A 27,311-nucleotide genomic window follows, 5' to 3' on the forward strand; every position below is an offset into this window, starting at 1 on the left:
TAATTGATTCTGACAGCATTTACCGCTTTACCGGTTACCATTCAACAACCTTATAAAGGAGTATGTATCAAACTGAGATGACTGGTATTTATACTATAACTCACACGTTTTTTCACATTGCTATATTACAACCTTTATGCAATGTGTATGCAGCAAGTATGAATGGGCATCATATCATGGCAGTTAATAACAACCCTGCAGCATTTACATTAGCCCTATCAGAGTTTACCTCCTACAAGTACTGTATTAATACACAATCATTCTACAGGCACGTTGAAGCACAATAAACATACATAATACGGAACCATATTGGAGTGTTAGTACACAGTAAACCCATAGCAGTGTTAATCCTATCAGTGGTAATATGTAATGTCCTACCAAAATCAAAGTTCATCTATCTATAGCATTAGCGCACAATAATATCCATACATGACCCATGCAGTATCAGTCCATTACAGTTGCAGTAGCGTTACATAGCGTCAATGTCCTACACAATTGCTGGGGCTTAGCAACAGGAAATCATCAACAACCGTGGCCTCTTAAACCGTCCCCTAAATAATGTCAAGACAAATAATAAGACAAAGATGCCTCCTTTCCATATCTGTACCTCCACATGAGGTTTTTTTTTACATCCCATCAGTCACACAGCCTTCTGGGATTGCATGTATTTCAGCAGGATTGGTTTCAACGCACGCAAAACTCTGCACTGATTTCCACGTTCAGTCTCTCATTACCAGTCACGCTTGCATATAAACATATGGCAGATCCTCAGCATTGCTTCGAGCAAGCCCGACTCTGCCGATGAGACGTTCAATGTAAAACCGGTCCAAAATGTGCTTACATTAAACCAATGCTGCAATGAAATACAATCCCAGAAGGGCGTGTAGTTCATGGATTGTGTAATTACTTTGATGCTTTCACGTGGAGGGAGAGATGGAAGCTCCAGGTCTTCTCGGCCAGTTATTCCCTCCCTTCTCTAGAATTGAAAAACATGAAGCCCTATTAAAGGAACATCTACGCCAGTTTGATATATTTAGGCTGACCTGTCTATGTTTAAACAGAGATTGGATTGTGTGAGGAGCTCCCAGATCCTTGAAATATCTGGACATTTCCACCAGTGAGCTCTTTTGGCTGGGTCATGTAGCCTGCATGCCCAGCCACCACAAGCAAAATAAACTTTTATGCGTCTGGATAGAGGGGCAGAATGGGCGAGGCAGGGGTTAGAGAAGAGATGGACTGATGCGGTACAGAAAGATGTGGAGCTGATTGGACTTCCAGATGACCAGTACTAGCGGTGTCAAGATCGGCCTCTTTTGGGGGCAACTCGTGAAGGACGCTCCTGAGCAATTGGAGGCAGCCACCCTCCAAGAAGAACGGAGCACAGAGCAGTGACCCTCACAACAACGAGCCAAGTGCCGGGCGACTAAAATGCAGCAAGTTGACAAGTGGGGAGCGCAGGTGTTGCATCTTCCAGTCTCCCCAGTCAGTCAACCTATGACACCTGGGTCTGACCCCTGACCTCCTGTTAGCAAGCTTTCGACAATTCACAAGGCCTCACAAGGCCTCAAATGTTACTGTCACTTATTGGCGAACGACGGTCGTTATCGATGTTAGAGTTGGTCGGTGTTGGTGCGTGTGTACCTCTTTACCGTGAGTGTGCACACGTGTGCATTAGAGGCACGGGGCTCTAGCATATAGCGCCACCCCGTGGTCACGTTGTGTAACTGAACCCAACTGTCAACGAATACGCGGTGGGGTCAAAGGAAACAACTGAACCGGCTTTAGAGTGAGAAGGCGAGTGTTTGAACTCGAGCGAGGTCAAGTAGATACACAAGTGCAGCCGCCAGGGGGGGCAAGCCGAGTCCAGCGCTGGCACGTACCACCAGATGCTGTGGCACCAATAACGAACCCCCAGGGGGCTTCGAATGTATGTTGAACTTATTTCGCGGCGTACGTAGCCAACAAAGTAAACACAAAAAGCAGTTCTAAAGAAATTAGTTTTGTCATCTAGATTTAAAAGTGCATAGCTCCCAGTGGCTTCCTAGAGCGTTCCAGACGGCCACAGAAGCGCATCTGAAACCGCGCGATGCGGTGACCGTCTTTGTTCGATGGCTCAGCCAAAAGCCGCTGCTGCGAGGATGGTCGGAGTTCGCGTGATTGTTTATGCTCCTTGACGAGATCAGCAAGGCATTATGGTTCATTTGTGGCAGGCCCTTTGTTGTATATATAGGTGTTATGAAAATTGTTGAAAATAATGAAAATTAAATGAAATTTGCATAATCTATCCGAAATTATGTTAATTGATGTAATTATGCGCATAAATTATGCTGATTCGAGAGATAATCGTATTAATTTATGCGAGTGGGCGTGGTTATGATAATCCAGGTCGTTATGGATTATGTGGTCGAGCCTTGGCGACGAGGTTTGGTTATTAATTGGAACAACGCGATTAATCGTATGCAGTGACGCAGGCGTTGTGAGCGTAAATGAGAGAGAGTCGATTCGACTCTGCTCTTTAATTCCGTATTATTGATAAGGATACGATTACTCTCGATTGAACATTATGAATTATGTGTGTTATGGAGTATGTGTGGTGATAGGTCCCCTCAAGGTTCAGATCTCATACGCAGAACAATATTACGCAGAATTTCAGGAAGAATCACACACAAACCTTCTGCTTTAATCAATTTTATTTTCTAGCTAACTTTAATTTTTGGATAATATGAAAACTCAATCTCGAGATTTTGGAATTTCAACACAGCGTTAACATGATACCATCACTATTGCGTTGTTTCACTTTGATAACGGCACCTGTGGTTAATTCCCGACGCGTAACGCAATCGATCGGTTGTTGAGAGAGAGATTAAAAACATGCGAACTATTCTATCAAAACCTTAACCTTACAATATGCAAACTCGTACACTTGAATTGTTACACAACACGGCACTCGGTCTTTGATTCGTATCCAATCCTTAACACATTCTGATATGCGAAGTTATTACGCTTGAAATCGTCAACACAGTACCACGTCGATGTTCGTTCATTGATTCATAACGATTATGCAATTAAAGCGTTCGACTGAAATACTTCTAATTGCCTTATCAACACCACTCAATAGCAGCAATGTTTTCGTCACTTGAATTGTCACACAACACAGCATTCGGTCATTGATCATGCGCGGGCCTTAATGCAATTATTGTCACGTTGTTAATAGGATGACTGATTATTATGCAACGCTACTCGTTGAAAGGGCACTCCAACCAGTATTATTCTTGAAGGCACAAATATGCGTTTGAATTCGTTATTTCATTCATGGATACCAGCAAGATTATGCAGAAAGAAAAATGTTAACGAACGACTCAAGTATTTCTAATCGACTTCCTCAACGCAACTCAATAGGTGGCGATGTTTCCCTTTGATATCCTTATCTCGGGCCAATCTTTTAATTAATTGTGGCCAGACCCCTGACAGGGAACCGGTTGAACACGCTCTTCACCCCCGCGAGCGGCGCTCCGTGGTGAGGTGCCAAGAATTAATCCTTATTAATGGGTCAGTTGGTAATTTATGCGGTTAGAAGTACAGCCCCAACACAATATTAAAGAGGAAAATTATGAACTCTCTTAAAAACGACGGATTATTCACTCGGTCGTTGCGATGTTTCCACAATCACGGATGGTTCAATGGCTTGAGGTTTTAGGCTTTTGTTAATGACCTGTGTGTGTGTTGAATGGTATGAGTGGTGAAAGAGTAGGCCAATGTTCGGAATCGATTCTTTGCGTCAGGCAGACGTCTGGTTTGTCGTGTAGTGGGGGGCAGTGTATCATACGTATCAGTTGATTCTTCTTTCAGTAGTTGGTTCGGACTCGGCGGACGTTGGTGAACGAGTTGATACGTTTTGATTTAAAGCTTTCGTGACTGCAGTAATTCATATTCTTAGTTTTTTCGGTAAAGTCACGTTGAAGAGAAACAACAAAATAACAAAATATATATAAAACAATAAAAAATTCTCACGACGTTTCGACCATAACTCAAACGGTCATCATCACCTGATTGATTTTTTATTGTTTTATATATATTTTGTTATTTTGTTGTTTCTCTTCAACGTGACTTTACCGGAAAAAACTAAGAATATGAGTTGATACGTTGTTGTAGTTGCGATGACCGTCCGGTAGATGGCGGTAGAAGCACGCCCGCAGCGGCACGGTTTTACGCGGACGGTTTGGTAATGCGCGCAGTGCGTTTGCGTGCAGCTGGCACGCTTGGTGCTCCGTCGTCGGCGGTTGTAGATTGCAGGCTCACGATTCGCTCGTGGTGGCGCTGGCCGCTAACAGCGGCAGCGGGTCGCCAATCGGCGACACTCGCCAATTCGGCGAGTTTGTAGAGGCGTCTCCGGCGTCGGTGATGGCTGGTCTTCTGTTGAGACGAGTTGAGCGGGTCTTCTGCTGAGATGAGTTGAGATGAGTCTTCTTCTGTTGAGCTGGCCCCGAGGGCTGATGAGTTGAATTCAATGCTGAAACGGCTCCTTTTTATGCCAAAAATCTCTCTCCTTCTTGGCTCCTCCTCCCGAGGCGGAGCTATCTTTGATCTGACCGTGTGTCGGTGGGGGGGGGGGGGTTTGTGTGTCAGTGGTTGGGGGGTTCGTGTGTCAGTGTGTATGTTTGTGTGTCAGTGGTGGGGGGTTGGTGTGTCAGTGTGTATGTTTGTGTGTGTGTCATTTTTGACACGGTTCTGTTCGGGTCTTTCCTCAAGCCATAAACATCAAGACAACAGACGCTGCGATTCATCTTGAAGGCGCCTGGTTGTCTACTCCATCCATCCAGAGGGGGCTTCCCCCCCTTTTGTACCGTTCCCGACGCACAAAGAGATGGTTCGTTTTTAAAGTTTAACATTCTCATCTGACAGCGTATTGTACCGTACCCATATATGATTCTGCTTGTGGTTCGGGGTATTCGATTTTGTTTCCAAGTGAAGATGCTCTTCCGAGTGTATGCATTTTATCACGTGTTGCGGGGAGAGACAAACGTGGCCGGGATCTTCCCATCTCTCTATACTTTGTGTTAACGTCGCTCAAATATCACTTCGACTCCACATTCAACCAGCCTGATCCACCCCGTTACCTTGGCTCCTACTCAGTTTATTAATTTTCGTCATTCTGTGTGTCTTATCACGTATAAATGTATGGCGGTTTATTTAACGTAAAGCTTGCTCGCTCTTTTGCTGCCCGTGTGCAGGGTGGGGTGGGACCACTATTAAGTCCCGTGTGTGGCAGATGGTTCCTGCGATAACGATCTGTTTGCCCTGGCGTGAAATTCCTCTCTCGCGCTCTGCGGGAGAGACAAAGGTGGTCGGGAGTACCTATCTCTTTATACTTTCGACTTTATTTTTCTCAAATACCATTTGGTCCCATGTTCGCCAAGACTCGTGTTTGTAACTACGTCCTCCCGACACCCCTCTCGGTTTACCGAGGTTCGCATTGTTATGATGGCATTATTAAAGAGAAAAATAATTTGCATCCTGAGTTTAAGAGGTCCGTTTCTTGATTGTTGGAATCCATATCCCTTGTTTCTGTAAGGTTCTATAATGGAATGTCGTGTAAGGTGAACACGTTATTCTTAATTTTATGTGTGACTGATGTGTAGCCACTTCTTTAACTTAAAAACGTGCTCGCTGGCTGTTGTGTGTGTTTTCTCATTAACCCGTCTAGCTAGCTCCAGATGGCCCCTTGTGATAAGGTGTGGTTCCTGCTTCTCCGCGCTGTGAGAGAGACAAAGGTGGTCGGGGTTGCTTGGGATATTGTTTAACTCTTTCGTAAGTTTGCTCGTTCGCCTCATTCCTTCTCGATAACCTTTGATGTGACTCGGTATTCCCGCTCCCAAGTTGGTGATTTAACAGTAAGAGTATTAAAAGGTGAAAATCGTTTGATGTCGAATTAATAATTGGATAAGGATTCACGGATGTGTCTAGTGGCCTGTTCTTAATTGGAGTGAGCGTTAGGACCGCTCATTTTATCTTATTCTTGTTGTTGCCTTTTAATTATTATTTTTTCGTTGTTTTACCGGCAAATAAGAAAAAAATTGTATACGATTTACCCTGTTGGCGCCTCCGTGTCTACTCTCTTGGTGTTCTGACCTCGGGGTGACCTTTCCTAAGGGGCCCATCAAACTCTTGTTCATCTGGAGATTTTCGCGGATAGCTGTTAACATCCTCACCTTGAGAATTGTATTATTTCTTTATATATATGGCCTGTTTATGATCGACATCTGGTTTTTCGTGTTTCTGGCTTACGGGTTTTATTCATTATTAAAGTAAAAATTGTCACAAAAGAAAGGAAAAAGAAATCTACGTGTATGCATCCGTAAATATTCTTATGGATATTAATTGTGGAAAAAGGGCCGTACACAACAACAGGTTCCACAGGATTGGAAGGCCACCCTGGTGGTCCCCCTCTTTAAGAAAAGGGACTGCACAGATTGTAACAATGACAGGGAAAGGCCCTGGCAAGGATTATTCAACATCGTCTTGCCAGGCACACTGAGGAGAGGTTTGCAGAGCCCAAATGTGGTTTCAGGCCAGGGAGGTCCTGCACGGATGCCATATTCTCTGTCCGCCTGCTACGGTAGAGGTGTAGGGAATACCAACAGAACCTATATCTCTGCTTTATTCACCTGATCAAGGCCTATGATAACATCAATAGGCCGGGCTCTGTGTTGTTGTTCGTGTTTTCGGATTCTCCGACTCTGCTCACAATCATTATGGACCTTCATGATGGTGGGCAGGCCCGGGTAATACTACATGGCTGGGAGTCAGAGCCATTTCCTGTTCACCTTGGAGTGCGACAGGAATATCCTCTATCTCCTACATTATTTAACACATTTTCGACCACGTAGTTTGAGAAGCTTTCCATGGCTGTACTAGAGGAATGTCCATCTGGTACAAATACAATGGGAGGCTGATTGATGCCCAGGTGCGGTCGAGGGATGGCAAGATCGGCCTCTGTGAAGGAGGAATGTGAAGGAAGCTACTGGGCAATTGGAGGTAGTAGTCATCCTCAAACAATAGTGGAGGGCAGAGGAGCGACGCTCACAGGTGGTGCATCTGCCAGTCATCTCACTCAGTCAACCCATGGCACCTGGGTCTGTCCTATGACCTCCTGCCAGGGAGCCTTCAACATTTCGCGTGGCATCAAAGTGCATATAGCCTGGCACAAGTCCACTGGTTATGTCACCGCCACTTCGTTGGGAATGGAGGTTGTTGTTGTGACACACAGTATTGTGGTTGAACACGATATGAATGACATGAAAGAGTTGGGCTGGTAGACCAAGACCTCTCAGCATGGGAGGAGGAATTGGAGGAATTAACAAGTGAAATTCAGGGGAATAGTAACCATGATAGGAGTGACAGAAGAGTGATATGGAGGTGACTGACCACCGGTGAGCAAGAAGCCAGAGTGAATCAGAATCTTTATTTAGACTGGAGGAATCCGATGAGCCATGAAGCTCGTTTTCACAGATGTCCATTTGGGGCAGGTGAGCAAGTTCCAACAGAAAGTCAGTGAGTGCTGGATCATCAATCACCCTGATTTATGTTGAATTCTATCAAGTGCAGTGAGGTAGAAAATAGGTACTCCACCCCAGATGTGACAACAGTTTTCCACCTTGCATGAGTGGTGACACCCTGGGTTGGAGTGAGGGCTGCAACCACTGCGTGAGATTGAACCGGGTTCTCGAGTTTAACGAGTGGATGGCTTTGGCCCAGCTAACAATGACTGCACCCATCAAATGTGTGCACACATTTTAGAGTCAGGATTTCACTTCATTCGGATAAATTCCACCGAAACATGCGATAAACGCCAATGTCATTACGAGGGCTCTTAGGCAGGATAGAGCTGTGGATGAAGGAGAGAGCTGTGGATGAAGAGGAGAGAGCGTTGTGTGTGAAGGAGGGAGCTGTGTGTGACAGTGAAGGTGGAAACAATTGACTGGAACCCTTCCCTGTCTCCGCGTGTTGGCGAGGGGAGCGTTGGCTACACCGTGCAGAAGTCTCCGATGTTGCCCCCCTGTAATGGGGGATCAGCCGTCAACATTCGTGTGTCCCCCTCTTGAAAGCCTTTCTGGGAACGTGTATTGCTCGTTTTCTTCCATGCAAGGGAGTTGCGAGGTCATATTCGTCTACGTCAGGGGTCGGGCAAAGCTGCGGCTCTTTAAGCGACCGCTTCGTGACGTTATTTATTAAGGACCCACCGTCTCGTATTCACGTGGAATGGTGATTTTTGAAATTTAGAGAGATATTTTTCAATAGAATATACCAAATTGGCTGCCGACGCCTGGTCCGTGTAGAAAGCGGCGTCTTCTCCTCGCGTGTTAAAAATAAATTGCCCGTGAATTCAGAATTGGTTCCACAACTCGTGACGGCCAAACAGCAGCGTGCTGCCACGCCTGGGAATGACCATCAAGGAGGAGTGAGCAACAGGAGCCTTGCGATGCGACCGTGTCAGCCACCACCACGACGACAGACTCTGCGGGACGCGTGTGTACTTTCTATTCGAAAAATATTACGTACCAAACACAGATGAGAGAACACGCCGGTTTTGGAAGGGCATCTCCATAATCATCTCGATGGTCATCTCCATAATCATCTCAATGATCATATCGATGATCATCTCGATGGGCATCTCCATGGTCATCTCCATAATCATCTCGATGGTCATCTCCATAATCATCTCAATGATCATATTGATGATCATCTCGATGGGCATCTCCATGGTCATCTCCATAATCATCTCGATGGTCATCTCCATGATCATCTCCACGATCATCTCCACGATCATCTCGATGGTGATCTCGATGGTCATCTCCATGATCATCTCGATGGTCATCTCCATGGTCATCTCCATGATCATATCGATGGGCATCTCCATGGTCATCTCCATGATCATATCGATGGTCATCTCCATGGTCATCTCCATGGTCATTTCTATGATTATCTTGATGTCATCTCGGTGGTCATCTCATTGGTCATCTGCATGGTCATCTCGATGGTCAACTCGATGGTAATCTCCAATATCATCTCCATGATCATCTCCATGATCATCTCGATAGTCATCGCCATGATCATCTCCATGGTCATCTCCATGATCATATCGAAGATAATCTCGATGGTCATCTCCATGATCATATCGAAGATAATCTCGATGGTCATCTCCATAATCATCTCCACGATCATCTCGATGGTCATCTCAATGGTCATCTCCATGATTATCTCCATAATCATCTCGATGGTCATCTCCATAATCATCTCCATGATCATTTCCACGATCATCTCGATGGTCATCTCCATGATCATCTCGATGGTCATCTCCATTATCATCTCCATGATCATTTCCACGGTCATCTCCATGGTCATCTCCATGATCATTTCCATCGTCATTTCCATGATTATCTCGATGGTGATCTCCGTGATCATCTCGATGATGATCTCCATGATCTCAGAATGGAATCGTAGTCACGTGCATCTTCAAAATTAGCGGTCGGTGTACATCCCTTATGTTTTTCTTCCAATAACTGAAAAATAAAGAGATCGTTTAAATCATCATCATCATCATCATCAAAGTTACTTGTGATCTATATCTCGTGAACGCCTTTTCCAATATACAGGAGCATCGGAGCATAATTGTGTAAGAGAGTACAATATTTTAAATACACGATGCGTAGCCGAGTTGACCCCGACACTGAAGGAAAGTTGTGAACATCGATCGGAGGCCGCGCGGCCCCTTGTAAGAACATGCACGAGTTTTGTGAACTTTAAACACAACCACCCCCACCCCACCCCTTACCCCTCCTCTGCACCGTCAAACGAACACGAAAAAAACCGCGTCAAAAACACCCACGAACGAACGAACAAACGGCGAGTGTACAAGTGAGTGTACAAGTGAGTGAGGGAACAAGTGAGTGAGTGTACAAGTGAGTGAGTGAACAAGTGAGTGAGCGTGGAGGCGAGTTTTCAGGCGGGAGTGCAGGTGAGTGTACAGGTGAGTGTACAGGTGAGTGAGTGTCACAGGTGAGTATGCAGGTGAGTGTACAAGTGAGTGTACAGGTGAGTGAGTGTCACAGGTGAGTGTCACAGGTGAGTGTACAGGTGAGTGTACAGGTGAGCGTGCAGGTGAGTGTACATGTGAGTGAGTGTCACAGGTGTACAGGTGAGCGTGCAGGTGAGTGTACATGGGAGTGAGTGTCACAGGTGAGTGTACAGGTGAGTGTACAGGCGAGTGTACAGGTGAGCGTGCAGGTGAGTGTACATGTGAGTGAGTGTCACAGGTGAGTGTACAGGTCAGTGTACAGGTGAGCGTGCAGGTGAGTGTACATGTGAGTGAGTATCACAGGTGAGTGTACAGGTGAGTGTACAGGTGAGTGTACAGGTGAGTGAGTGTCACAGGTGAGTGTCACAGGTTAGTGTACAGGTGAGCGTGCGGGTGAGCACCTGGAACGCGTCGTTGGCGCACTTGCGGCACGGGTTGTGCTGGCAGGGCAGGATGACCACGGGCTTGGAGGACATCTCCAGGCAGAGGGGGCACAGCAGCTGGCGCGCTCCAGCTCTTCGTAGCGCGCCTGGGACTCGCGCAGCAGCAGCGACCCACAGGCGGACAGCCTAGTCGCTGCTACAGCTGTCACGTACAGGCGGACAGCCTCGTCGCTGCTACAGCTGTCACGCACAGGCGGACAGTCTAGTCGCTGCTACAGCTGTCACGTACAGACGGACAGCCTCGTCGCTGCTACTGCTGTCACGTACAGGCGGACAGCCTAGTCGCTGCTACTGCTGTCACACACAGGCGGACAGCCTCGTCGACACAGCTGTCACGCACAGGCAGACAGCCTCGTCGCTGCTACAGCTGTCACGTACAGGCGGATAGCCCCGTCGATGCTACAGCTGTCACGCACAGGCGGACAGCCTCGTTGCTGCTACAGATGTCACGCACAGGCGGACAGCCTCGTCGACACAGCTGTCACGCACAGGCGGACAGCCTCGTCGGTACAGCTGTCACGTACAGGGGGACAGCCTCGTCGACACAGCTGTCACGCACAGGCGGACAGCCTCGTCGACACAGCTGTCACGCACAGGCGGACAGCCTCGTCGCTGCTACAGCTGTCACGCACAGGCGGACAGCCTCGTCGCTGCTACAGCTGTCACGTACAGGCGGACAACCGCAGGGGCTGTACCATTACCTTTTATCCACTTTTTATATTCAACATTTAATTAGGCCAGCAACGTGGTCTTGACCTCTGGCCCACAAACATTTCAGAGAAATACAACAAGTGCACGTGTATACAAGTGTACTTCTGTGGCAACGCTGTCGTGGTCGGTGCTGTGAGGGAGAGGGCCAATTCCAATTGGCCCTTTCCCCTTATGGCGTCTGTGACCATCACAGCGGCTAAATGAGGGCTCTGAACGGGTGCGATTGGCTGGTAACCCCTCCACCTTCAATTAACTACCACTAAACTACGACCGAAAAATGTAATTAGACATACACACACACGCATTCACATACACAAACACGTACACACCCATCAACACACAGACATACAAAGACAAAGATCCCCCGTATAGCCAAAACAGGCTGTTGGGGCAAGTGCTGTTAGCGAGCACACGCACCTGCATACACACATACATACACACATAAACACACGTAAACAAACACAAACACACATACACACACACACTGCGATGGCAAAGTAAGAAATGGAAGCGAGACCAGTTTTGTCACGACAAGTATATATTGATGTCAAGTGCAAATACAAAACGAGGTAGACAAAATCTCTGGAAAACATTAATCTCGCTTTCCCTTCCCACACTTTGAGCTGCTTTTGTACAAACGATAAAAACCCCGAGGAGACCGAAGTGTCACCGATCTACATTCACGAGTTCAGAAACCGCTGTTTCTGGAGGCATCATGGAAGATGGAAATAAAGTGCTTGGCGAAGTTCATCATTTATCGTACATTTCACGTGGTAACGGCTTGGCGCTACGGTTAGCGTGTCCATTGAAATGTGCATGCCCCGTACGTAAAAAAGTAACAGATATGTAGTTTTTAAAATGCCGACGTATTCACAGTTCGATAAATAAATAAATAATTACTTTGCAACAGCGGTGACTTTTTAAATCCCCGACACAACGCGAAATAAAAGTCCCCCATTTTTAATTAACGGAGACAAGAACCGTACGGGAATACCTTGCACGACCTCACTGAGACCGCACTCCGGCCTCGCGTTGCGGAGGACACAACCTCTGTCTTCATTTGTAATGAGACAGTTAATTTTACGGTCACCATCACAATAACGTTCCTGGTGCCAACTCTCTTGACGATTGGCCAGGGAATAAACGGCAACCCCAAGCCATAATGGGTTGGTGCCGCCTGCATGGATCTTGGCTCCTGTTTCCCAGAATGGCTGGCGTGATTTTAAGCGCTTTCGTTCTGGGTTTTTCAAGTCTTCGTGGATTAAAACTTGATTTGAAGCTTTCATGACTGCAGGAATTACTCTTTGGTTCTTTCGGTAAAGTCACGTAGAAAGAAAATAAACTAAACAATAGAGTACGACGTTTCGATTGCAACACAAGCAATGGTCATCAGGTAGAACAAAACCTGGTGAACTTGGAAATACAATGCAATCCAACACAGAGAGTCGACTAACACAACAGTCAGTACTTTACCTGGTTGATTACGTTCTTTCAAAGATTGCAAAATTTGAGAGAGAGATAAAACACAGACACGGGGACACACAGACAGACACACACAGAGAGAGACAACACAGAGCCACACAGAGAGAGACACACAACATATGTTGTGTGTCTCTCTCTGTGTCTCTCAGTGTTGGATTGCATTGTATTTCTAAGTTCACTCGGTTTGTTTTCTACCTGATGACAATTGCTTGTGTTGCAATCGAAACGTAGTATTCTATTATTAAATGTATTTTATTTTTTCGTGGATTGTGAGGTCGGAGTTGCTTGAGATGTTTTCCTTCTCATTGGACGGGTGTCAGCATTGGACGGGCGTGCGATGAGGCCTTGAGCTAGTGATTGTAGCTCTTTATTGTGTTGAATGTGGTCTTCGAGTGAGAATGTCGAGTCCAAGGTGATTCCAATGATGTTCAAGTGATTTCAGGGGCTGGTGGTGGAGCCGGCGATGAGTACATTTTGGGGAGCGGGCGACGCCATGGTGAGCCGCTGCCTGGTGCCTTCGTAAAATGTCTCTCAAAATTATTTTGAATTTGAGAGGAAGCAAGAGGTTAGACACTTGATCATGGATTTTAAGCACCGACTCCTATTGGTGGGGCGAGTGCCAGTTGTTACACCGGTGGTGGCTGCTGTGCGACCAGAGTGGTGGTGGCTGTGGTGGGACTGGTGGCGGTGGCTGCTGTTGGACTGGCTGCTGTTGGACTGGCTGCTGTTGGACTGGCTGCTGTGGGACACGCGGTGGCAGCAGCTGCTGTGGTGCTGATGGTGTCTTCTTCGAGACCGGCGGTGGTGGTGGTGGTGGTGGTTGCTGCAGGACCGGCGGTGGTTGCTGGTGGAATGGCAGCGGCTGCTGTGAGATCGGGGTGGTGGTGGTGGCTGCTCTGGGACTAGCGGCAGCGGCTGTTGTGTGTCTGGCGTTGCCGGTAGCTTCTGCTGCTGCTGTTCCTGCCGTGGCCCTTGCAGTTGCTCCGGCAGTTGTTCCCGTTGGGGCGGTTCGACGTCTTGGCTTTCTGGAGGTAAAGAAGATGATGGCGCTAAAGTCCAAACCGCTCGACATTGGGTGAATGAAACAAAACCGGTCTGAAGTATAAACAAGAAGATCGCTGTACTTCACCATTCCCTTAATATAAAACGATACGCTGTCAGGGTGTACATTCTCCCCGGGCATTTCCACGCACACGGGGCGACGTTTCAAATCCATCCTTTACCTTGCGCGCCGGTGAGGAGAGCTGCCGTACACAGACAGGGTCCGGGGTCTCCCTTCGCCGAGTGGGGCCGCTTGAGGCACAAGCGGGACGTCGCCTTGACGTGCTCCAGCGGGCAGTAGCTGTCCGCTGGCGGCGCGTTCAATTCTTGGGACCTGCATGCACGCACCAACGCGTCGCAAACCGTTAACACCTGCCTTTAAAGGAGACACTGCTGCTCGCACAAGACAATATCTTTCCAGTAAGCTGGTCTGGGGGACGGTTGTAAGTGCAGGTTAAAGTGAAGGGGAGAGAAGGCGACTTACCGAATATAGAAGAGCATGTAGGCCTGCTCGTTCATAACAGCCTTGGTGTCGACGTGCCGCACGATGGAGTCGTTCATACAGCACCATTGTCCATCGCTGATCTGCGCACAGTCACAGCACGGCTACACTTGGTTACAATGCTTACACAACTGCACCCAACCTCCTCCGTTCATTAATAACAACACACGATACACTCTAGACAACAAGTTCGTAAAGAGCATCACCCCATCGTCAGAGTTGCAGAAGGTGCTACGGTTGCTATGATGGTGCTGAAGTTACAGAACGGTCTGCCTGACCATGTCACTGCATCAATGGCCTTGGACCAATTTTATCAGAATCAGAATCATTATTTGTGCTGAAAGAATTCGATGATCTACGAAGCTCTTTCCAACAGATGTCCAGTAGGGGCGGGTCAGAAAGTTACAACAACAACAAACAATACAACACCGATTGGAGTGCAAAGTGTAGGAATGCTAAGGAAGTCACTAAATACAAATAAATAAAGTATATATACTGTAAGTAGAAGTTGCATAAGTACATCAAGACGCAGGAACAGACGCAAGACTTCTATTTATTCTTCCCTATTGGACATTTGTAACATGGGTGCATTGCAGATGTGCGTTGTTATTGTTTGATGGTAACAAATGGAATTACCTTATTGTAGCAATAATAATGACCCCTGTTGGAGTCGGCTCCCTTGTGCACCAGCACCGAGTACAGGGAGTAGATTGCCGGCTCGCCCTGAGATGTCGAGGTGAAGGGTTGCATGTCCAGGTGCTCCGGGTAGGTGATGTTCTACAGGCAGCGCACAGAGACAAACGTTAGAAGAGGAAACGGCAGGGGTAGTGGGGTGGGCAGCAGAGATGGGCACCATCTAAGTTACACGTCAACGTGATGACGTGATGTCTCGCTCATTTGAGCGTTGAAGACGGTGCTCATCTCCTGTTGATAGCCCTGAGCAAGTGGTGGAAATTCTACAGTCATATGACGGGGGGCAAGTCTTTCCGTAACACTTATTCCAACATGGAGAGGCATTTTCTCCAGCGTTGAACTGACAAGGGCTTTAATAAAATAAATTAATTAGAGGGATGTGGAGGGAAAGAATCGTTACCCGGTTGATCTTGACGCCGTAGAGGTTGTACCGCTTGATGGAGACGGTGAGGACGTTGGGCAGGCGGTGGAGAGCCATCGTCTTCGTCGCTTCCCCCTTGCAACAGCACCTGCACGACAACAACGCCAGCCATCGCACGTGTTCCCCAACTTTTAAACAATAAGTCTACTCACTTTTTGTTGTTCGTTATTTTTTATTCATTTCTTAACGTAAAAATTGTTACTTATTTACGTTATATATTGGACGTTATTTTTTATGTATTACTTATATTTTTATTACTATCTTTTATTAGAATTTGGTTCAATCATCAGACTTTTGAAGCTACAAATGATTCCAGGGTGTCACCACACGATGCCCACTCACATTCTGCAGGTGTATTCGTCCAGTGTCTCCTTGTTAAAAAACTCCTCAAACGCCTCCACAAGATCTGATGAGTTCTGTTGGCCGACAGAGTGAAAGGCAAATGAGGACTCTAAGAAGCATTCCATGAACATCTGCAGAATTATATTGTGATGGCAATTCAGAAAACCCGCATTTCGTATGAAATCGTACAACCGCAAAAAAAGAGATCACGCTACTGGCAGTGTGTTTGGATGTTAAGTGGCTGATTCATGTATGTGTGTGTTATGTATGTTGATCACAGCAGGGGGCACAGGTGGTGCATCGGCCAGTCATCTCAGTCAACCCATGGACTGTCCCGTGACCTGCCAGCGGGCGTTCGACACTACACGTGGCCTTAAAAGGCACTCAGGCTGGCACAAGCACCGTGGTGACGTCACCGCCACTTAGTGGCGAATGGCGGTTGTTGTTCATGTATGTGATGTATGTACATTTAACTTATTCCGCACCGTACGTACATGTATAACTGTTAAGCGATGGCTTTGTCATTGCTTACATTAATATGGAGTGCAATGTCCAGGCACGTGTCATAGGTGTCGGAGTGGTTGCAGCACTGCATGCACTCCACTGCAAAACACAAGCACACATTAGGAAGGGACGTCACATGTTACTTAGTCAAACTAAATGCACGCTTCCCACTGACATAGGTAATTGGTACTTTTCACCAACTGGTAAAAGGTTTTTCTGTGTGGCACGTGCGTGAGAGTGTGTAAACGCTGCAACGCGAGCGCGTCTACACTGTGATGATGCGCTTGCTGCTCGCGGTTAACAAGTTTGTAGAGGAGTGCGCACAACTCACCACGTGATCGAAGGTAACCCCCGAAGATCTGGTAAATGAGGGTGGTAGCCTCCGTGTATCTGTCCAGCCTGCCACGTCACAGAGAACGACACCACACGGTGGTTACAGCGGCAGTAACAGTAACACCTTTACCGGATGCACACGCGTGTGTGAGAGTTACACCATTGCCCGAGCTGTCGATTCACTATTTCCCTTCAGCACTGCAACGCGTGCTCTGTAGCAACCAAACGTGGTAGCGTCTGCACAGGGCAGCCACCTTCACGGCACAGCCACAGAGCTGGGGGCAAGCTGGCAGCCGACACGCGGTGCTGTGGCCCGGCAGTTTTGTAATGCCCAGCGTGCCACGTGCCGCCCGTCAACACGAGCAATGATGTCACGGGGCCACCGACGTCGAGACATCGACCCCCCGGTATTTATCGGCAACGTGAAATGCTCAAATAAAAGACGGCCCACGTCAGGGCCAATGTGAAAGAACCGTGGTGCCAGCAGGGCCGGTCCTCTGCATCTCCCAGGTGTTCACACAAAAGTGTGAGTAGCTTCTCACAGACGTCGAAGGACAATCGTGCAGAAAACCAAGAGGGAGCCGTGAGGTACCGAACTGCAGAACGACTGCCGCAAGTTGACTGGCGCGCAGTACTCACTCGCTGTGGCCATGGAGGCATGAGGCTTGCATGCCATCTACCACGTATCGCAGAAACTCGTGGGCATCTTCCTGTCTCCCAATGCGCAGGTGTTTGGCGATGCCTGCAGAGAAATGGACATGGGGACAAAGTGACAGGTACAGGATCTGATGACATCCTTCAAGAGCTCCCCAACATGTCAAAAGGAGCAGTGCAAAGGACTTGGAACACAGATGGCGAAAGATCGCGGGGATAACTTATCCTCCGAGTGCAAGTTTGAACGTAGTTGTGGGACTCACGCGTGATGTTTTTAGTGATGACCTTGGGTGTCAGCACTCTCTTTGAGTTGTTGAACGTGCTGACAATGTGACGCTCCATGACGCACATCAGGCAAAAGTCGCTCTGTTGGCCTGCAAACGAGGGCACAATACAAAAAACGATAAGAGTACAAAGTATTGGTAAGGTAAACAAATCACTTTAAAAAAATCTACAATTAAAACTAAACTTTTTTTTTTATCTTACGAGATAAAGCCCACTGAGCTATTAGTTTCTTCAGAAGCGACCTGAACCACAAAGATAGCTCAACGAAGTGGCTTATCAAGTGTGAAATTCATAGCAGCCAAATTAACCGTGACAATAACCTAGCCCATGGGTAAACGAGAGTGCCAGGGGGGTACTTACAGGTGCTGCAGTGCTCTTGCAGCAGCAGGTAGTTCACGAGCGGCGGCGTGTAGGTGAGGCACTGCAGCGTGGCGTTGAGGAAGCAGGTGTTCCCCAGGTTGCGCAGGCCGGCACCCTTGCCCACGTCGTTCTCCCACCTGAGGCTCAGCCGCTCCGGCGCAAACAGCGAAAGCCGTGCCGCCGGAATGCCGTCGTCCTCCTCTGCACAAAGGGAACGGTGGTGGCGGAAGCCGGCGTCATCGCAGAGCGCTGCACTGCCGATGGGGCTGGCGTGGATATTCAGTGGCCCCAGCCAGCACCCGTACTGCTCCTCTTAACCAGAAATATTTTTCTCCACATTTCAGTGTAAGGCTAAAGTTCACGACAAATGTGATGCGCCTGTCACGTTGACCGATAGGTGTTTTGAGCTCTCCGTGTTACACGTGAACGGCAACAGCAATGGCTCAAAAGCGGCCCTTGCGTTGGTGGCTGCCACCCTAACGAGAGGTAACGAGGTCGCGTGATCGCACGCTCACCTTGGGGTGCAGGCAGCACAGACACGCCGATGTTCTTTGTGGCTGGCAACGGGGAGGGTTCCGGCCGGCCATGGGGAAGGCAGCTGGGTTGGGTGCAGAGCCACTCGTCGGCCGCCACCAGCACCTCGTCTGACGAGGTGGGGGCCAAGACCGTGAGGTCTTTACCGGACGAAGTGCCCTCTGCTCCGCACGCCACAGTGGTGGTTGGGTCCTGCCACAGCAACGCAATCAACACATCCACAATTACTCCTCCCATCTGGACTGGGATCTCAACACACGTGGGACTGTTTTATCACCAAAAGAAATACAATTTTAGTCCATGAACCGATGGGCAATCAAATGTCTCAGAAGTCAATATATACAGTATGTTTAAAGGAACCCCAATCTCACTTTAACTCCTAAAATACTCTATGATGAACGGCCATTGACAAAAGATGAACGAGTTCAATTTGTTGTTATGCATGCTACAGAGAAGGCAGCTGTAGTTTCAAAGAATTCCTAAATGCATTTCAGAAGAGAAATCGTGCATTCATGTTAATCAAATTCATTTTTAACATTTGTTAAAATTAAACGAAATAACCCTCCGTTATTTGTTCAAATAAACACAATAACCCGATGTGTCCTGATATTTCGGCCACCCTCTTACAAACGACGTCATGATGTGATGTGCCCTGAATAAAGCCCCTTGCCTGAAACGTCGATTTTATATCTTTCATCATACAGTATATATTTAATACACATAATTATACAGGTTGGCCCAAAAGTTAAGACAGGGTTATTTCATTTATATTAACCCTCACATAACGTTTTCATTATTTATTTTTAAAGTCAACTTCATATTTATACTTTTAATGATCTTTGCCGAACGCCTGACACACACTGCGGGTAACGCTGGCTTAGCTACGTGGATTCCCATGCAATTCTTTTGATTTTCACGAAAGGCTTAGATTAAAAATGTAACTAATTATTAGTTTGTTGTTACCACAACGATACATTTTCTCCAAAAATATACCAGCGCCTCTTATGATAAGAGCCACGTGTGCCCTCTGTTTTTGTATTTTATCTTTGCGTTTTGTGCACCATTATTAGTGAGTAATAATAAATAACCCATTCAGTTAATTTGTGCATGATAATATTAATTTTTTAAACGTCGAATAGAAATAAAGAAGCAGAATCCGCTTTTAATTTGAACTCAGTGCAGTTTCACTTTGATGGCTTTTGCTCGCACTTACGGTGAACATTTGTGACAATTGGTGAACACCGACATCTCCACTTGCGATCAATAATGAACGGTCACTTTATTTTAATTCACATCAAATCAGAATCCAGTAAGTTATTGTAACTAAACAGGGGCGGACACCCGTCCATGTAGGTGAACGAGGCGGTCGCCTAGGGCGCCAACAATTGGAGGAAAAAATATACAAATAAAATAACGACGATGTCATTTTGATTCCCGTGCAACGTACAGAGGGTCTATGAATTTTAATTAATTTCTCAACATTCCTGATAATGTATTGGTTGGACAGACGGACGGGCAGACAAACCGAATAATTTTGCCTCTGTTTAAAAAAATACGCTTAAAAACATTTAACGTAAAATCGGGGCAAAATGTTTCCCAGTTTACCAGAAACCTCAGCCTGGATCTGCCCTTGGGGTTTGGGGGTGGCGGCGCCCATTGCGAGGTTGGCCGAGGGCGCTGCCAGTTGCTGGCAGCAGCTGGTCTAGGGCCACCCCTCTCACTGAGTTCAAATTCATTTTGGTAAAAGCGACTTTCTGCTCACGTTTTGAGCGAAAATTGGTGAACACACCGACGCGTCCTTCCGGTTTATAAATAGTTATTTTTTTAGTATTCACATCAATAGGGAATCCAGTAAGTCGATACTTAGAACGAAATCATTCCTACAACATTTAGTTTACTTCCCGACAGAAAGGAAACTCAAACAGCTGCGAGAACGATGAAGGTGATTTACAATTGTCATTCTTCATTTACAGGTGTGTTATACATTACTCTCAGAAGAGAAATTACATTCGGTACGTCACATTCCGTAACTTTAGTTCATTCAGATGAAGCCAGAAGAGTCGCAGACGAAAGAAGACGTCGATTAAACGGAGGAAGGCGGCAGAGATGGCGTCATCGACAAAGTCACGACACACTGGATCGTTTACGACGTGAAAATACCCGTCAAGTGACGGGCAATTACGCAACTTTTATACGTTATTATTAATTTCTATTTTGCTTTTTCAGGTGACATTTTTCAAAAATGGAAAGGTAATTGACCAAAGACGAACGAGTTCGATTGTCATTTGTATGTGTGGTGGGTAATTGTTGGGCGTAATACGCCGCCACCACTTTGGTTGAGCAGGTACTTCCAGTCAGGGGGCAATAGCGAGTACGGCCTGTGCTAAGCAGGACTCGTGGGTCAGGCATCCCGGGGGGGGGGGACGGTTGGGAACCGGAGGGGGACACCCCAGGTCCCCGGGTGGGGGGCTGGGGAGGATTGCGCAACAATCCAGGTCCCTCGAGAAGGTTCCAGATGGTGGGCGTGACCAGGGGCGGGGTGACCCTGGGAGCCCCATAAAAGCCGGACCCCAGTGCGGCTGAGGCAGTTCGCCTCAAGCCGAAGACCCAGAAGCCCACCTGAAGATAGGACCCTGGACCCCAAGCCCCGCCGTCCTTATAAGGGCCGGGGCTCAGTGAGGCCAGTGATCAATAGGCTAGGACCCTGAGGATCCCCCGACCCGACGCCCTTCTCAGGGCCGGGTCTGTGTGGGCCAGCGGTCGAGACCCGAGGACCTTGGCTGGGTCGGGTCAGCCTCCCCTAGGTCCCGCTAGCCGGAGGGCTAAGGAGTGGTTAGCCCCAGTAGTTAGGGCACGTTAGCCCGGAGGCCGTACCTCCTTAGGTGGTGGGTAGAAGGGGCCATTACCCCTCCGTGTTAGGGACCTAAGTGTTACTGTTATTGTTGTCATAAATAAATACGTGTTGCCTCCTACGAAGACTCAGTCTCCATACAAACCCACTACATATGCAAAAGAAGGCAGCTGTGATTTATTTTTTTAAAGGCCTAAATTAATTTGAAGAAATAATAAATTCGTCCATCGTGCATTAATGTAAATAGATGTAAGTTTTAACGTTTATTAAACAAATCAAATAAAGCTCTGTTATCTGTTGAAATAAACATGATAGCTCTATGTGGCATGACTTGTGGGCCACGCTTTATAGGCGACGTTATGAAGAGCCAACTGTGATGTGCTCTGAGGAAGGGGCATTGACTGAAACGTCGTTTTTCTATATTTAATAATACTTTATATATGTATTGCACGTTATTATCAGAGTCAGAATATTTATACTGGAGGAATCCGATGAGCTATAAAGCTATTTTTCACATGTCCAATTGGCACGGGTCAGAAGGTTACAACAACGAACAACACAAACACATAATAGGAGTGCAATTTAACTTAATACTGAAATTACACCGTTCTCATTATTCTTAAAGTTAACAATTATCATTATTAATATCGATAACAAATCCTCTGTGACTTGTTCAAATAAATACGATACCTGTGTCCTGACTTTTGGGCAACCATCTATAGGCGACGTTATGAAAATTTAAAAAAACTGATGTACTCTGCAGAAGGGACATTGCCTGAAACGTCGCCTATCATTTTCCTGTAACAATTCCCCCACCCCCGTGCACTCCTAGAGTTGTGATTGACTGAGCGACGCCAGCAGGCCCCGCCTGCCACCCGGGGCTCCTCCCCCTCACCTGAGGATCCGCCGTCAGACGCGGCCCCGCCGCCGCCTGCGCGGCTCCCGTCAGCTCCGGCACGGCGACCCGCGCCGTGCCTCGGGCTTCATCCGGGGAGGGGGTCCCGGGCACAGCCCCGCGGGATCCCTCGGGGGGGTCGCCAACTGCAACAAGAAGGAGTAGGAGCACAGCGATCACATTTCGTACTTCTGGGTCTAATTTCCCATTATAGATAAACATGGCCACAGCCAGCACCCGTGGTGCCACCCTTAACCAGAAGGATTTTACTCCACATTCAAGTATGAAGCTCAAATTAGAGAATAATGTGATGTGCCTGTCACGTTGGCTGAGAGGTGTTTTGAGCTCCCCATGTTACTCATGAAGGGCAACAGCAGTGGGTGGCTCCAACGCGGCCCTTGCGTTGGTGGCTGCCACCCTAACGAGAGGTCACGAGGTCACGTGGTCGCACGCTCACCTTGGGGTGCAGGCAGCACAGACACGCCGATGTTCTCGCGTGCTGTGGCTGTCACCGGGGAGGGTTCAGGCCGGCCATGGGGAAGGCAGCTGGGTTGGGTGCAATGCCTCTCGTCGGCCGCCACCGGCACCTCGTTGGACGAGGTGGGGGCCAAGACCGTGAGGTCGTTACCGGACGAGGTGCCCTCCGCTCCAGCTGCCACAGTCGTGGTTGGGTCCTGCCACAGCAACGCAGTCAACACATCCACAATTACTCCTCCCATCCGGACTGGGATCCCAACACACGTGGGACTGTTTTATCACCAAAATGAATCAAATTTAGTCCATGAACCGATAATCCATCTGCATAAAATCTCTCAGAAATATATATAGACTATTGATTTTTAGAGGAACCCCAAACTCACGAAATATTCTAAGAAGGGGCCATTGACTAAAGACGAACGAGTTCATTTCGTTGTTATGCATGCAGAAAAAGGTAGCTGTAATTTAAAAAAGGTGCTAAATGCATTTCAAAAGAGTCATGGATATCAGTTTTAACATTTGTTAAAATTAAACTAATAACCCTTTGTGATTACTTAAGATAAATACAATAACTTTGCGTGTCCTGACTTTTGGGCCACCCTGTGTAGGCCACGTTATGAAAGGGTCTAACAACTGTTGACGTGCTCTGCACAAGGACCATTGCCCGAAACGTCGCCGATCATGATCCAATAACAATTTCCCCACACCCGTGGATTCCCAGCGTTGTGATTAGCGCCAGCGGGCCCCGCCCACCACCCGGGGCTCCTCCCCCTCACCTGAGGCTCCGCCCTGAGACGCGGCCCCGCCGTCGCCTGCGCGGCTCCCGTCAGCTCCGGCACGGCGACCCGCGCCGTGCCTCGGGCTTCATCCGGGGAGGGGGTCCCGGGCACAGCCCCGCGGGATCCCTCGGGGGGGTCGCCAACTGCAACAAGAAGGAGGAACACAGCGATCACATTTTACACTGCGGATAAACACACGGCTCTACATTTCACACTGTAGACAGACATGGGCCTGTCTATCGCTTCTGAAGAACTCAATAGCTCAGTGGGCTTCATCTGGTTTAATAAAAAAAAGTGTAATTAATTTCGTTTTCGGGATTTGCTTACCTCTCTTATACTTTTCACGTGTATCGGTTTTTTTGGTATTGGTGCAACTTTCTGAACCCGTCTCTACTGGACATTTGTGCAAAAAGAGCTTCATAGCTCATCGGATTTTTCCACGAATAATAAAGTTTATGGTTTTGAATTGGTGACTGAAGATTGGTAACTCACGGGGGGTCCATTGCCCCCCCCCCACGTGAGTGACGGTTGGTCACTCACGGGGGGTCCATTGCCCCCCCCCCCGTGAGTGACGGACACTCACGGGGGGTCCATTGCCCCCCCCCCCCCGTGAGTGACGGTTGGTCGCTCACGGGGGGTCCATTGCCCCCCCCCACGTGAGTGACGGTTGGTCGCTCACGTGGGGTCCATTGCCCCCCCCCCCCGTGAGTGACGGTTGGTCGCTCACGGGGGGTCCATTGCCCCCCCCCCCCCGTGAGTGACGGTTGGTCGCTCACGGGGGGTCCATTGCCCCACCCCCCCTGTGAGTAACGGTTGGTCACTCACGGGGGGTCCACTACCCCGTGAGTGATGGTGGTCAACGCGACCGCTTAACCCCGACACGAATCACGACCTAAAATGACCACTTGGCCGAACCCAACCACACACACGCAGAGCGATCTTTAGAAGTTGCTGTTAGTTGCTGACCGCTCGGCGTTTCGGGCCTTTTAAGTGCTTATTTATGGCGATTTTGGTTATTTAAAGCGACCAATCACGCAATTAAACCATACGGGTGGTGCTGCTGCGTCGGCAGTGGTGAACAGGTTGGACCAGAACACAACCACTCGGCACTCTCCGTGTCGATAGCGACACTGCGGCCTCTATAGGTGCAGGTGGACGTGGGTCATGGCCCGACTTCAACAGCCCCATCTATTGTATTTGTTTCCCTTCGCAGCGGTGCTGTTGACGTGGTGTAAATTTATTTGTACGGCGTCTTTTGACCAAATATGGACGAATAAATACTTTAACGATCGTTTTACCTCATCTCTCTCTATATAAAAGGGAAATTTGTGAATATGTGTCTGTTCAAAATGTTTAGCATACTTCCCGACATGCAACCTACTTGAAATTTGGCATGTGGGTAGTTTCCAGATTGTACACAATGGAATAAGTATGAAAATAGACTTTTGTATTTGGGGGGGGGGGGGTGCGCAATAATGGATATATTTTGCACAAGTGAGCGGGGTAGTAAAGCTAGTACAATATAATTTAAGTCACGTAGGTATAAAATGTAATAAATTAAATCACGACGTTTCGGGCGCAACACAAGCGTCCGTCATCAGGTGGGACAACCACAGCAAGGAACAATTGCTGAAGTACGTGACTTTACCGACAGAACCAAAGAGTATGGATCCCTGCAGTCACGAAAACTTCAAATCTAGAATATAATTAAACATTGAGCTTATTCTACTGTGCTGCCTGTCTCGTATGTGTTGTGCGTGTGTCGGGAAGAAATTGACATTTTTGGGGTAAAAATGTTGATAATTTCCCTTTAAAAGTCCAACGCTCACCTTGGAGAAGCTCTCCTGGCATAATCGGTCGATGGGATTCTCAGCTTGTTGAAAGTGTCACCGCTGTTCACGTTAAAGAGAGCAGGGACGACGCAGAATCACACAAACACGTCTGGTCTTCTCGCCGTGCTGGAGTTCTGTGACCGTTACGGGCCTCACGTGACCATTGTGTCACCTTGACAACGCCCACGCTCATCATCTTGGCGACATTCAAACTCGGCACGTGGTCCCTCGTCATCGTTACGACGTTGGAGACGCGAGAGGCACGTGGGGGGCACGAGGGGGGAGGGGCTAGTGGGGGCACGAGGGGGGAGGGGCTAGTGCCCCCCCCCGTGAGTGACGGTTGGTCACTCACGGGGGGTCCTTTGCGCCCCCCCCCCCCGTGAGTGACGGTTGGTCACTCACGGGGGGTCCACTACCCCGTGAGTGACGGTTGCTCAACGCGACCGCTTAACCCCGACACGAATCACGACCTAAAATGACCACTTGGGCGAACCCAACCACACACACGCAGAGGGATCTTGAGCAGTGCTCTGAGTTGTTGCCCGCTCGGCGTTTTGGGACTCTCCGCTCAGCAGCTGCGACCCAAATCGACGTGGATCGGGGGCTCAGGGGACGCGTGGCGAGGTTGGAACGAGAGGCCTCGAGAGTGAAGAAGAAGAAGAAGCAAGGGGAGAGCGAGGCGAGCTTGGGGTGAGACTGAGCGACAGAAGGCGAAGAAAACGTGGAGTGGGGAACACGTGCAGGGTGAGGACATCACCATCATTCACTTAATCATCATCATCATCATTCACATGATCATCATCCACATCATCATCAGCATCATCATCGTCCACATCTACATCATCATCCACATCTTCATCAGCATCCACATCATCATCGTCCACACGATCATCCACATCTACATCATCCACATCATCATTATCATCATCAACATCATCAGCCACGTCTTCCACAACATTATCCATATCATCCTCATCGTCCACATCTTCAACATACACATCATCTGCATTCACATCATCATCAACATCCACATCATAATCCACATCATCATCCACATCATCATCAACATCGCCATCCACATCATCATCGACATCATCAACCACATCAACATCGTCCACATCATCATCAACATCATGATCCACATCATCATCATCATCGTTATTATCCACATCTACATCATCCACATCTTCATATTCTTGGTTCTTTCGGTAAAGTCACGAAGATAAAAAAAAATAAGAATAAAATGACAATAAATTAGAATTAAAGTTTAAAAATATAAAAATAAAAATTCTCAATTGAAAATAATAAAAGCAAAAAACCCACGACGTTTCCATGACAACACAAGTGGTCTTCATCGCTTCATCGCCTGATGAAGACGGCTTGTGTTGCGATCGAAACGTCGTGGGTTTTTTGCTTTTATTATTTTCTATTTATTTTTACTTTTTATTTTAGGGGTAGGCCTTCATCCAGCAGTTGATTCATCCACGCGTGGCCGGCGTGACGAGGTATGGTCACACAGCCACACCCACACGGTGCGTGAGAGGCGTTCATCCAGCAGTGGATTGAACAAGCCGCGTAGATGGCAATGTATGGGGTGCGTCATGCAGGTGTCCGTGTGTGCATCTGTGTGTGTGTGTGTGTTGGTGTTTGATTGACGTTTCTCTCAAAGCTGATGTTGCAACAATCTTCCTGCTGATTATTTGACCATCTGGTCATACGGGATTCGGATTATCCCAATCGTACGGTGTTGTCTGTACGATACCCGTTGAATCAAAGTAGAGTACAAAGTATGTGGCCGCTGTCAATGTCCACGCGATGATAAGCCACGTGGGTGAGCTCTCATTTGTGATGGCCAAAGTCGCTTCCGACAAAAGAGCTACGCAGCTCAGAGCGCCTTACCTGGCGGAATAAAAAATAGTTTAATAAGTTGAGTGTGATGACGCAGCAGCAGCTGCTGCAGGCGCAGCCCTGCAATTGCTTGCTCGCTCCACTGTGGACGCACCGGCCTCCACCTACAGCGAGCTCTCTAGAGTCTCACCTCTCGAGGGATGTCTTTGTCCGGCTCTCCCACCACGGACACACCGACTTCGAAGAGGC

At 47.9% G+C, this 27,311-nt stretch overlaps 2 protein-coding genes across 4 annotated transcripts in view; both read right to left on the minus strand.

Annotated features, from left to right (window-relative positions):
* Window positions 1-25,374, minus strand: part of LOC142922793 (uncharacterized) — a 75,782-nt gene extending 50,408 nt beyond the window's left edge. For all 3 annotated transcript variants that reach the window (XM_076063731.1, XM_076063732.1, XM_076063733.1), the window contains exons 1-4: window positions 25,212-25,374; window positions 23,380-23,525; window positions 22,584-22,800; window positions 22,127-22,272 (exon numbers count right to left, since the gene is read on the minus strand). In XM_076063731.1, coding sequence (XP_075919846.1) covers window positions 22,127-22,272; window positions 22,584-22,800; window positions 23,380-23,525; window positions 25,212-25,233 — 531 coding nt within the window. In that variant the 5' untranslated portion in view covers window positions 25,234-25,374. The remainder of the gene's footprint in view (window positions 1-22,126; window positions 22,273-22,583; window positions 22,801-23,379; window positions 23,526-25,211) is intronic.
* Window positions 11,750-19,628, minus strand: LOC142922800 (ubiquitin carboxyl-terminal hydrolase 17-like protein 6). The gene is made up of 12 exons (XM_076063736.1): window positions 19,623-19,628; window positions 17,847-18,156; window positions 17,465-17,575; window positions 17,187-17,289; window positions 16,546-16,613; window positions 16,243-16,313; window positions 15,711-15,784; window positions 15,348-15,456; window positions 14,891-15,031; window positions 14,237-14,337; window positions 13,935-14,086; window positions 11,750-13,736 (listed from the first exon to the last, which is right to left on the minus strand). Exons 1-12 carry the CDS (start codon window positions 19,626-19,628, stop codon window positions 13,249-13,251), a joined length of 1,734 nt encoding a protein of 577 aa, XP_075919851.1. The 3' UTR covers window positions 11,750-13,248.
* Window positions 25,375-27,311: the final 1,937 nt, after the last annotated feature.

This window comes from Petromyzon marinus, unplaced genomic scaffold (assembly GCF_048934315.1).
Source record: "Petromyzon marinus isolate PM22_M1 ecotype Great Lakes invasive population unplaced genomic scaffold, UKy_Petmar_22M1.pri1.0 PM_Scaffold_174, whole genome shotgun sequence".
NCBI lineage: Eukaryota > Metazoa > Chordata > Hyperoartia > Petromyzontiformes > Petromyzontidae > Petromyzon > Petromyzon marinus.

Excerpts from the sequence above, each read along its gene's own strand:
- LOC142922800 (XM_076063736.1), bottom strand. Across the intron at positions 16,614-17,186 it reads TGCCTCCATGGCCACAGCGA|GCTGGACAGATACACGGAGG; the intron begins GTGAGTACTGCG and ends GTGACGTGGCAG. Across the intron at positions 15,032-15,347 it reads ACGGCGTCAAGATCAACCGG|AACATCACCTACCCGGAGCA; the intron begins GTAACGATTCTT and ends CGCTGCCTGTAG.